Consider the following 13,276-nt stretch of genomic DNA (forward strand, 5'->3'; position numbering starts at 1 on the left):
ATTACAAGAGATTTGGAAGAATGTATTTCTTTAACAATGCAAGCCTATTTTTCTTTGTCTATGAGCAACTCAATTTTTTGGTTCTGAAATAAATTAACTAAAGCTTATTGAGTCTGATCAGCCCTTATTTTCAAGGGAATTGTAGTTGAATTTCATTTTTAATTAGAATTGAATATTGTGGATTTCTTAGCTCTGGTAAGCAAGATCCAGCAATAAAGTGTGTACTTAATTTGTATTAAGTTTCTAAAATTTAGTTCAGAGAGTGAGCAATATGTCTGGTTAATATTTAAACATCTCACAATGTTCTGATGTAGAAATTTCCATTTACAAAAGCTGCCATTCTATAACAAATCACTTTCAAATGAACCTGCTATCACAACATGAGAAAAACTTATTCAATTAAACAAGAAGACAAAGTAATTATTTACTCCCTTTTGATGTGCATAATAGCTTATGAAAGTTTTAGGAATGCCTAGGACAGGTAGATATGTTTGCTTAAAATCACTTTTTCTTAAACATCCTTTCTATAATAAAGTATGGGTGTAGTTATATGGGATAGACTTTTCTAGACAGGAAACCATTCTCTTATGAGAGAAAAGAGACTTATTTTCCATTGTGATGAACCCATGTTAAAGGAAACCATGAAACATCAGATCGGTTGTGCTGATGTTTTCTCCCTTTCAGTGTTTCCTACTTGTTTCTATTGTGTTTGCTCATTGGTACACTATTGCTGTTCATTGCGTCAAAGCTAGTTGATACTGTACATCCAATCCATCTCTTCTCTTCATTTCTGCTCATTCAACCATTAAACTGCATGTGTTCTCTGCCCAGCATCTTGTCTTAATACAGTGGTAGAAAGGAGAGAAAGGAATGAGGGATGTTTGCAGTATATGGCTCAGCCTCCTGGGATACAGTTCACTGAACAAATACTTTGAACTATATTCCTAGACATCTGTAATGAAAAATGTAGAGTTGATTTAACAGTTAATATAGTGTTCAAAAGGTAACTCAGAGTCAGAATGGACCTTTGCTACCTTATCTATTTAAAAAGTATCTAAAAAATACTGAATAAAAATGTACATGTAGATATTCTTTTCTTCAACAAAAGGGAATACTGACTCTCAAGAAAATCAAAAGCCTTTCTGGACCAAGGAAGTGGAAACTCTGACTGTGACATCTGACATGTTTGTACTGTAAAAAGACTGTGTCAAATTCTACCAGGCAGAAATTCAAAGATGACCTGTAAACCACATGGGAACAAGATACATGAACGGTGACTCTTGTTTGGCAACTATAAATCTTTCTAATTAGTGCATTAGAAAGGATAATGTGGAAGTCATTTTTATTCTGATTGAATTCTCTGCCAGATGTTTGCATTAGTTCCCTAGCAAACGAGTCTAAAAATGATTTATGTCCATGTTGGTATGTGTAACCCTTAAACATGCTTGGGATTGGGAGCATCCCTTAGTTACTCACGTCTGGTTACTTACCCTATGCCTGGCTAAAGCCTCAGACTTTGTATCACTGAACAAATTAATTTCAGGAGGGGTTGAGAAATTATGTCAGTGAAGTAGATTGACTTATTTAATGAAAAAAATATGTAATAAGATGACAAAAATATTGTTTCCTGGATTGAGAGACATGATAATCATTCTAATTTTAGAAGATATGAAGCTAATATTTACATAATGGAATTATAAAAAAATTCAAAACCCTAATACAGTTTGAGAAAAAAATTATGACTTGGTGGATTTTAGGATTTTTTTTTTTAATTTGTGATTCCTCCAATCTAACAAAAGCAAATGGAGCCTGGTAATATGTGAATGGCAATGGAAGAGTACCTTAGGTTATATGAATATGTACTCTGGGAATTCCATGAAATTTCATCATTTTTATTTTAATAAACATTTTTCCAGGATAATTAGGTTGTTTTGTTTTTATTTCTTGATACCACTCTCTACCCCAGATAAATTTTTAAAAATGTACATTCCCTCAATTATTACATTTTTCACCACAGAAAGCAAGACAAAACACCTCACACATTATGTAGCATTTTCTCTCCTCAAAACCCTTCAGACATATTACCTCCTTTGAATCTGCAAGGCTCTTTGTGTGACTAGCAGGGCAAATGTCATCTCTTTTTATGGATGACAAAATCGAACTGTATAGTTTTCAGTGGCATGCCCAGCATCCCTTGGCTAATGGCTGATCCCATTCAAGACCTCTTACTCTTAGTCCATGTTGGTTGCAAGCCAAGCTACATAAAAATAATTAGATCAATTTGGATGTATTTCTAACAGCTTTAAACATCATATAACATTTGCAAGCTTTGAAGTTTTTCTAAGGTGAAATTTTAAAGGTTATTTGACATATACTTTCTTATGTTAATATCCATTTAATTTTCTCTCACATATTCCTTTCATATGCCCCACCTTGGAGAAGAGTTCTAAATTAAAATTTCAGTTAAAAAACAAAAGTCCCAAAACTTTACTTGATTTTTAATGTTTATATGATGATTCATAATGATATAAAAATTAGAAAACATTGAACCTCAAACATACATCTAGTCATCAAGGATTTTTTTCTGTTTATGTGCAAGAAAATTGGGAGTTTTCTTCAGTATTTCTGATACAGAAGCAATTCTGTAGGCAATAGAAATAGAAATATTAAATAATAATTATTATCAACACATATAAAACTCAGAAATGGCAATAAACTTAAACAATAACTAATTTTGGAGATACCTTTAGAGATATTTTGTTCAATTTTTTATTATCCATGGGTTTCTCCCCATTATAACTTTATTTAAATATGCTTTTAGTTAAAAATACTGGTAACATGTATTTAAAGTTTTTAAATAGTGAATTTTCTAAGACTAAATGATGCGAAGAACTCTATGCTTTTCCATTGATCTTGTTTATTCAACTAGAAAATGACATAATCCCAGAGGTGCATGCATGTGGTTATGTGAAGCTACATTCCTTCCCTCCGCTGCCTGTCTCTTCCTTTCTCATATCCTCATATATAAGCACAGAAATAATAAGCTTTAAATCAAAAGTTTATGTCTTTTTGACTTAATTTCTAAATATTGATGGTCCTCATATTGTTTTCTGTTCTTTATGAACACTATTTGTTTGGTTTTAAAGCAACATAATATCTACAAATGGGAAGAGAAATGCAAGCACTTGGTAATATTATCTATATATTTACTAATAAAAATCATATACCCCCCTCGATATTGCCTGTAAGTAATTAAATCATGTTAGAGAAGTTGTTAAAGACAAATACCTGTTGACGTTTTCCATGCATGAGCTACCTTGGCAGAGGTAACAAAATCAGACCACTCTGCTTTTTATCCCAGTTTCCCTGAAAATAAAAGAATTTAGGTTACTCCTTTCTGGTCCCCACTCTATCATTGTGTTCCCTCAATCTATAGCCTAGGGCAATGGATCCATATTATATAGATGGAGCCACCATGGGTAGGAGAGATAGGAGCAGAGAAATAAAGTTTTCCCCATGTTTTGAAGCTATAGTGGGAAAAATAGTATCATGTTTTTAAAGATTTATTTTTATTACTGTTGTTCAAGTACAGTTGTCTCCATTTCACCCCCACTAATCCCCCTGACCCACCCCTCCCCAAGATTAGGCTTCTTCCAAGCATAAAACATTACAACGGTTGTCAAATCATATGAACTTACCAAAAGAAATCTGAAAACTCACATTAATTTTATATTATTTAGAAACAGTATGATTTAATGGGAAAAGAACAAAAAATAAATTATGAGGACATATTTCTCTAGTCTAAAATCTGCTATTACTTAACTATGTGGTCTCTATCTAGTTATCCTTATGTCAAAATTGCTTCATTTGTGAAAGCAGATTAATTCCACAGGCCACAATGAGAAATTAGTCTAAAGTGGAATAAAATAAACACCTGTATTGAGTATACCTTATAAAATAAGAGATTTTCTTTCCTTCCCTCAATTCTCCCTCCCTTCCTACCTCCCTCAGCCCTTCCCTCCCTCTCTCCTTTATGAATTGTAATAATAAAAGTCAAGGGTACTTTTTAGAATAATGGCAATAGGCTTAACTTTTTGAATAAGTTTGTTCTTTACAAAAGCAGGAGGTCATTACTTCTTAATAACCTCACTAGAATTATTTAAATAACTTTGGATACATCAAGTAAAACAATTTGAAATCCAAGTAAAGATGCTCAGTGAAATCAGGAAGAATGCTGTGATTATGCCTTGTACATACTCAGTCTGATTACAGTGAATATTCCTCACAAAAGTAGTCTCTTTGTCACTAACAAAGAAAGATGAGTTTACTTATGAAACATAACAAACCAAACTGGAATCTACAGACCTCTTTGATGGCATCCTAACAAAGCAATGTGTAATAAAAGGGCCAACAACAAAACTATTAATAGGGAAAACAAGTCCAAAAGGAAAGAATCACATGAAATTTGAGCTCCCAGGCCAACATATCTGCTTAAGAAATGATCACATATTATGTCTGATATTTTCATTTTCACATACAACATAGCTGTTTAAATAAATGAGAATGTGCTATGAAATGTTAAATTCATATTTTTAAAGTTTGTTTTTATTTTTCTCTTACTATAGCCATGAATCATTAATCTAAAACGTACACAATCTGATGTTCTAAAACATATTTCCCCCATCACAGTACTTAGTAAAAATCCATGTCTTTTGGGCAATCTAAATAAAGAGGCATACAATTCACACAGTATTGATTTCACTGTCTTCTCGGGAGGCAGATCACAGCAAAAAAATCTGATTTTTTAAATAAATTCACCCTGTCACCGGTTTCTTTTTCTTTGTAAATGACGGCTGTATAATTGAAAGAAAAGGTGTGTTTTAGTGGAAAGATTGCCAGACTTGAATTCCGAAAGGTCTAGTTCGATCCCTGGCATTATCACTTACTAACTTTGGCCCTGGATCAAACTCTTAACCTTCCTGAATCACGACTTCAGCAACTATATGATGGGAATTGAAATGACGTATCAAATGTTCTGAATAAAAATCAACAAATGACTTCTGAGACAGTATCTCTCTCATAGTAGATGTACAATTAATACTTGATGATCTGACTTAAAGATGACTCAGAAGATCGACATTCTAATCCAAATTATTTTTCTGACTCTTCGCACAAAGTTTGGCAGATGTATACTTTATGTGGAAGTATTAGTTTCCTAGGGTTGCTGTAACAAAATACCATACCCTGGATGGCTTAAACAGCAATGTATTTTCTCACAGTTCTGGAGCCTGAAAATTTAAGATCAAGGTGTCCCCAGGTTTGATTCCTCCTGAGGCCTTTATTTTTTGCTTGCTGACTGCTCCCTTCTTGCTGTGTCCTCACATGCTGCTTTTTCTGTGCACAGATATCTCTAATGTATCTCCCTCTTCCTATAAGGACACCACTGGTACTGAATTAAAGCCCACCCATACGGCCTCATTCAACCTTAGTTACATTTTTAAAGGCCCTATTCACATTCTGATGTGTGCTGGGCATTAGGACTTAAACTTATATACCTCAGGGGGACAAAATTCAGCCCATAACAATAGACCTTAATTTTATCTGTAAAACTAAGGTCTTCTTATATTATATTTGCTTGCTCTCTCTCTTTTCACATGAAGATTCAAGAAGCATTTCTAGCTGTGAGGACCAGAGAAATGATTCTGGTGTTGGACTAAAGTTTTGGAAAAGCTAAATAACAGAGGAAAACACGTTTTCTTCTTTGATTCTTGATTGCAGATGGTAGATCAGGGATCCCATGCACTGTTAACCAGTGGAAATAAATTAAAAAAAAAAAAAAGCAAGCAGGCAGGGCTGACATTCAATGGGTTCAAATGAGTGAGCTGAAAACTTTAGGAGCATTGGTGAATGGATTCAAACCTCGCTGTGGAATTTAACTGATATTTCCTTGCTGGATTCTGTGAAGAAGTGGATTGTCTGAATGACAATAATAGCACCCTCTTTCTGGAATAGAAAAGATGTTTTCCTTGGAAAGTAAATATATAAATCAATGAGACAATTTAAGTTGCAGGAAGTGGAGCAGAGCCCTTTCTCTTTTACTCTCCCTGGCTATGATTTTATTTTTAATCTCCCCTGAATATCTGAATACCCTGCAGCCACACCATGCTGTCTTCCCAATGCACTGGGAATGTAAACCTCTGTTGGCCCATTTTCAGGTACCAGTGTACTACCGCTGAGTAATTTCCAGGGAGCTTTGCATTTTGTAAAATCTGTTTGATTGCTTATCCTGTCCATGGATTCCAGTACCATTTATTTCAGAAGTGATTTGGCAAATGATAGGACCTAGCTTTATATACTAAACAGGAGAGATGTATTAATATGGTTCACAGTAAGAAATATGAGATTAGCCACCTTGAAGTTGGCAAAGATATTTTATCTCCAAGACTCTATCAACAAAATGAATTCATGTGTTCAAATCCCAGTGGGCTAGTCTCCACCACACTTTACTCTTATATAAAACATAAAACAAAATAAAAGAAAATCAAAATAAATGTTTTGATTATATATACTAGAGGAGTATAAGGAGGCAACATAACACATTTAGTGGTATGTTATTTTTTTCATTTCAGAGACAAGATGGCTTAAGACTTACATTCACATTCCAACAAATATACATATATGATGCCTCACAAAAATGTATAGCATAAGTTTTTCAGTCAGTGGATATGAACTACAGAGCAAAGTAATGTTCTTATAATACACTTGTACTCATATACTCATTCATTCGTTCATTCATTCGCTCAGTGATGGAATAAGTTTTGGGTGCTGGCACTCTCTGAGGCATTGGGGATATAAAATGAAGCTAAAAAGTTTCTGTCTTCAAGTAGGTCACAATCTAGTGCTACCAAAGTTACCCACCAAATCCTTTTTAATTCCTGGGGGTAAAAAATAAATTCTCACTTTGGGGACTGGTGCCGCCATAAATGCTTCACATGATGACTTGTCTGTTGGTACAGCCAAGAAATAAGTTGAGGGGATCTGACTGACTGAGTAGAAACAGCAAAGTGTCGGAGGATGAGTTAGGACCATTTCTGTGACTGGTCTAGCAGCTATCTGAGCTACCTTGGGCACATTGAGATTTTATCACTCATGAAAACTTGGGCAAGGATTATGTTGCCTCTCAGCATTTAGTGGTTCTCTGAGGTAAATAAAAGGGTGGGAGGCCTTGGGTAGGAGGCTGGTTTAATGATTCCTATTTTCATGGAAACAATGTGATTTTTTTTCTTTTGAGGAAGAGGAATCTGGCTTCATGGTATAAGTAATCATCATGATGGATGTTTTGAATGAACTTGCTCAGTAGCTATACACAATATTTACCTTTTCTCATGGAAATAAAATACTGGTTGAAGTACTTATTCAAGTAGAAATATTCTCAATATAAGCAAAATGTTGATGGCTGCATTAAAATACTATTCATTTAACCCTACGTGATTTATTGCAATTGTCATAGATATGTAACAGGTTTTAGGGTATAAGCAGTGCAAAAGAGTTATGAAAGATGAAATTAGCATTTCAATATACTCAATAAGAAAGGAATAATTTAAACACTCAGAAGAGTTTTAATGTATAGAATCTAAGTATTTAAATCATCCTCATTTTGTTCCTAACAAAAGTATAATGCAAAATTAAAATATTTATACTTGTAAGAAACCATATCATAAAACTATGTGAAAGATTTTTCTTAATCATAGAAATTGTGTTATTTTTGAAAAGTATATTCCTGAACAATAGTTTAAAAGCAATTCTCACTCATGGACATGGGCAACATGTGGCAATTGCTGGTGGTTGGGGGACATAAGGGGGCTAAAAGGTAATGGAAAAATATAATAAAGAATAAATCTCAAAAAAGCAAATTTCATATCTTAAAACTTATTTAAAATACAATAAATGTGTTCATAAACTTTAGATAAATTTTTTTTCAATTCACCCTCTTTTATTTTTAAAGATTTTATTTATTTATTTTTAGAAGGAGGGGAAGGGAGGGAGAAAGAGAGGGAGAGAAACATCAGTGTGTGGTTATTTCTCACATGCCCCCACTGGGGACCTGGCCCACAACCCAGGCACATCCCCTGACTGGGTATCGAACTGGCAACCCTTTGGTTCGCAGCCCGCACTCAATCCACTGAGCTATACCAGCCAGGGCTATAAACATTTTTAAATCATATGATTAGATTGCAATTTTTTCCCTTTAAAACAGAAAGGTTCTCTAAGTATAATGCTGTTTGATTATTGCATATTATAGATGGTAAAACCAAGGCCTGGAAAGATCATATGAGTTGTCACATAGCTGTTTCTGTGTCGGGGAGGTCAGCAAACCCAGGACCATCTCCAGTGTAGTGCTTTTTCACTTGTGTAAGGAAAGGGAGGAAATCCTCCGCCCATCCAAGTGAAAAGAGCACAGCTGGACATGGAGTCTATGCATGGCATTCCCTCTCTTGTCCACTCTGATCTCTGTTTTCTTGAATTCCTTTTTCATCTGCTAGTTGGCAGATGTCAGGGAATTGATTCTGAACAGAGAACCCCCTTGCTCGTATGGTGCTTTGTGTGAATTGGGAAATAGAGCCCCTCCAAGGGAGTACAGCTTTGCATGTCAGTGGGCCACACCAGCCAGTGACCACAGCCTCCCTCTCCATGACCTTACCAATCTTGGGCCCAGCACCACCTGCCTGACACATTTTTGGGTCTCCATTCTAATTTATGACTTGCCCTACTGATGTCAAATGTTGACTTAGTTTATGAGTTGGTAAGCATGACCAAGAACCCCAGACCTCTCATATATATAGTATATTTGAGCTAGAAAAGCAGAAGATAGTTGAAATTTGATGTCAGGAAATTCTGGCCTTCCATCTGCCCTCTTTGTTATGAATTAGACACGCCCACCATATCATTGTCATCCTGAGTCAAGTTGTGAGAGGTGACCAGCAGAGCCAACAACTGTCACCTGTGCACCCATGGACAGTCTGCCACCAGACAGAGCGGACAGCCCCACTGACCGCTAGCATCATCCTTTTTTCATTGGCTTGACTTTGAATGCTTTTTTAAATATAGAGCCACACCTGGATACTGGATCATTTGAACATTTTAGGCAAGCCCCACCTCACCATGTTCAAAATACAATGCGAACAACGCGGAGGGACAGTTCTTATTTGATTTAATATAAACAGTTTCTTCCTTTGCCAACTTCATTAGAAATCCAGCAGTAAACAATTTCTGAAATAGAGTCATTGAATTACGCTACTAATTTAAGAGATCTATAATGGCCAGTAGGGATGGCACCAGGAACCGGATCTGACAACATTGAAGAGGTGTCGACCTCAAGTACAACCACCGCAGGCAGTGAGTGGAAAGAGGAAATAAAATCACATATTAGGCTGTCTCTTCAGGGCGGCAGGAAGGTGATCAACTCTGCCTAAAGGTGGTATACTACTAAACTACATTGCTTCATTATAGGCCAGCAGATTAGAAAAAATCATGATATATACTGATAATAAAAGGGATCAAAATATAGTACCAGATAACATCAGAAGAGGCAAAACATGCAACTCCAGCGTTTTATTTTGAACTAAATTAAGTCTAAACCACTAGGTTCCATAAACATTAGTCAAAATAGTTAGCATACTGACTTTTTTAGAAGAGATTTTGAAGGTAATTTAACTATCTCAGTAAAACAGGGTCAGCAATTTTTTTTAAATTAAAGAGTTTGGACCACCACGTCCCTGTCTTGTGTCTATGGCAGACATTTCTCAAAGAACCATTCTCTGCTTTTGCCTGACCCTGAACCTGGCCTCACATCCTTCTCCTGGCAGCCACTCACTGCCTTTTAACTGGGCTTCGTACTCAGTGAGGACTGTTGGTCATTCACCTGGTCAACTAACCTCGCTGAGAGCAGGGACCACGCTGCACTTAACCTTATGTCCTAAAGCCAGCATATCGCCTGCACAAAGTAACTCTCAATAGAGAGCTGGAAATAGAAAAGCAGTTCAAAAATCATAAAAAATAGTTTTTGACAAGCAGATAACTCTCAAAACAAAATATTCAAGTGGCTGAAATCACAAGAGAAAATAAATTTAAATTGTAATTTAAAAGTTCTTGGACAAATGACTTTAGCTCGATTGGCAGATATTTTTTTTTAAAACTAGTATTCAATGTTGGTAATCTGAGGGGGAACAAGTACTTACATATATGGCTGGTGAATATAAATTTCTGGAGGAAATTTAGTTTATCAAAAATCATAAAAATGGAAATAGTTTGACTAGACATTTTACCTTTGAAAATTTATCTCATGAAAATAGACATTTGTGCAATGATTTAGCTATAAGGAAGGTTGCTGCAGTACAATATTAAAAAATAAAATAATTGGTGTTACCAATAGTCAGGGATTGGTTAAATAACATTTGATGGACTCTCTTTATAATATTATATATATATATATATATATGTATATATATATATATATCTGCTATAAAGCTGCTAAAGTAACATAAAAGTGTGCATATCAACAGGGACAAATGGTTAGTGTGTAATGTTAAATGTAAAAAAAGATTGCAAAGTAGTATTTATGATATGTGCTTTTACTTTGTAAGTGATTGTGTATGAGCATAAGCCTGAAGAAGAGGGTCTAGAAACACTAACATGCTAACATTTTCCCCTGTATCTTTTCCCTCTCCAATTATCATGAATTACTTTAGAAATTTATAAAAGTGGATTTTCTTATCTTTTCTTAGTATACTCTCCTATAGAGCAGAACATTAAAAATCAATCTATTGACCATCATTTCAAGAATAGTAAATTCGGCATGTAGGCATTAGAGCCGCCTTTAAGGACGTTAGTATGAGCACTGGAGAGCCGTTCCTCAATCCCGTCCTGCGTTCCCATATTCTTTGCTTTCTTCCCTCGCTCTTCCTCTCCCGAAATTCTTCCCCTGATGGGAAAAAAATGACAGAAGTCTAATGAGAGTGATTTGTTATAGAAGGCGCATAAAAGACAATTACATTTCACTTGGGTTCCCAGTGTTCATTTTATTTTTTTTTTCTTATTACAAAAATAATACAGCCCTGGCAAGGTGACGCAGCTGGATTGACCATCTTCCTGTACACCAAAAGGTTTCAGGTTCAATCTCCAGTCAGGGCGCAGACCTAGGTTGTGGGTTTGATCCCTGGTTGGGAATATGTGGGAGGCAACCAATCCATGTTTCCCTCATATTGATGCCTCTCTCTCTCACTCTCTCTAAAATCAATAAATACATCCTTGGGTGAGGATTTAAAATTAAAAGTGATACACACTTATTTATTACACCAAAAATTGCAAAGTGCAAAACATTTTAAGGAAGTTGGGGAAAAAGCCATAATGTGACATATTTACATTACATATTAGTTTTTATTTTTCTATAATTCTATACATTGTTTCCTTTATATAGTTACAATCAGGTTGTAAATACAAGTGCATCCTAAATTTCACTAAGATGAATAAGATCTTTACTCTCCAAAATCAATTTATCAGTTTAAAACAAAGAGAACATGGGATGTGTTCAAGTTCATCTCTCCCATCATAGATATTTATTGTATATTAACTAAGAAACAGAGAGGAATCTTTACATTAAATATGTCTGAAATAAAGTAATCGAGATATTCTCAAAATGTTTAAAGACAGAGACAGAGTAGGGACTGACCCTTCAGAAGGAGGCGTCTCCTCTTGTGTGGATACCCCTCAGTTGCTGTATCTGGGATGTCTAGGCGGGACATCCTGAGCAGAGACCAGAATGACTAGGTGGCGGCCTTCAGGAGGCTCAGGGCAGTGACTATTGGCCAAACAGTGTGAAAGTATTTTAATATTTTAACAGCTGATATGACAGACTAAGGTCTGGAAGAAATATACTGGAATATTCCAGCAGCTTCTGTTCCTGGGAAGGCCATGAGGCAATGGTCACAGCAGCTCCCCTTTTACCACAGAACCTTGTCTGTGGTTGATATCTGCTAATCTCATGAAATCGGAAACTCCAGGTCCACTCAGCTGAGTAAAAAGGAGAGAGGGAGAAATTCCGTGTTCAGACAAGTAAAATCATATATAGTCATTACAGGAACACTGCTTAAGTATTGTTAAGGTAGAGAATAAGGGGAAGAGGCCAGTAGAATAACTCTCTGGCTGGGTTCCATAATTGGGAAATCTGAAGTGTCTGTTCATTTTAAAAGGAAAATAAAACCCAGGAAAGGGAGTCAGTCATATTCATGAAACGGCAGTATATGAACTGCTAATGTGCATGGTAACATTTTTAATAGTTTATTCTTCCCTTTTAGCTTTCCTTATTGGAAAAGGCTGGATTTGGAGGTGTGCTTCTATATACGGATCCTTGTGATTTACCAAAGACTGCAAATCTTAGCTACGACACATTCATGGTGTCATTGAATCCAGGAGGAGACCCTTCTACACCTGGTTACCCAAGTGTGGGTAAGTTCATTAATAGTATTCATTATCCTTGTAAGCGTCTCAAGGTTGCAATTTATAAATACATGCTACCAAACTAAACTCAAGTATAAAAACAATCTTACCAATCTGTGTTTTAAAAAGTAAATTTTTTTGTCTTCTCAAATTACAGGTTACTCATTTGTTGGAATAACTATTTTGAAAAGTCTATAATAAATTTTCTGTTTTAAATAAATTACAGTACCCTGAACAAAAAATACCTATTTTATGTATTAGTGATAGATGACGGGCACGCCATGTAGCTCAAAAACATGTGCAGAGACCTAGACACCTGAAACATCTGCCGCTCTGGGGTAGCTGTGGTAACTTCCAGTCCAGGGTCTGGCGGTACATACAGTCCAGGTAGATGAGTAACGTTGTGAGAAATGATGCTGGAAAGGAGTGGAGTTCATATGATCAAGCTGTGTGGCTCCCGATGAGAGGGGATCTCTTTGGTTTGGCCATCTCTGACAACACAAACTTCTTCCTCTGTCCCTGCATTCATAACAGTGGGGGTCATGTGGCCTACTGAAGACAGTTGTGATTTTGGCAAGTGCTCCCTGCGCCATTGAATTTCTGTCCAATGTGTCTTTGACAAATACTGCATTTATACAGACTTGGCTAGGAAAAAGCTCTTTGGACCTTCTTCCAGGGTGATACTAACACATTAGCCATGACATTTCAGTCAGTAATTAAACTAACAAAAAATCATGCCATTATGTATGTGTTCTGCCAATATTTTCCTTGTTCTCTACAA

At 35.7% G+C, this 13,276-nt stretch overlaps 1 protein-coding gene across 9 annotated transcripts in view; it reads left to right on the forward strand.

Annotated features, from left to right (window-relative positions):
- NAALADL2 (N-acetylated alpha-linked acidic dipeptidase like 2) overlaps positions 1 to 13,276 on the forward strand; it is a 1,136,857-nt gene that overhangs the window by 668,868 nt on the left and 454,713 nt on the right. For all 9 annotated transcript variants that reach the window (XM_053918088.1, XM_053918087.1, XM_053918089.1 and 6 more), the window contains one exon: positions 12,354 to 12,504. In XM_053918088.1, coding sequence (XP_053774063.1) covers positions 12,354 to 12,504 — 151 coding nt within the window. The remainder of the gene's footprint in view (positions 1 to 12,353; positions 12,505 to 13,276) is intronic.

Source organism: Desmodus rotundus, chromosome 2, assembly GCF_022682495.2.
Source record: "Desmodus rotundus isolate HL8 chromosome 2, HLdesRot8A.1, whole genome shotgun sequence".
NCBI classification, from domain to species: domain Eukaryota; kingdom Metazoa; phylum Chordata; class Mammalia; order Chiroptera; family Phyllostomidae; genus Desmodus; species Desmodus rotundus.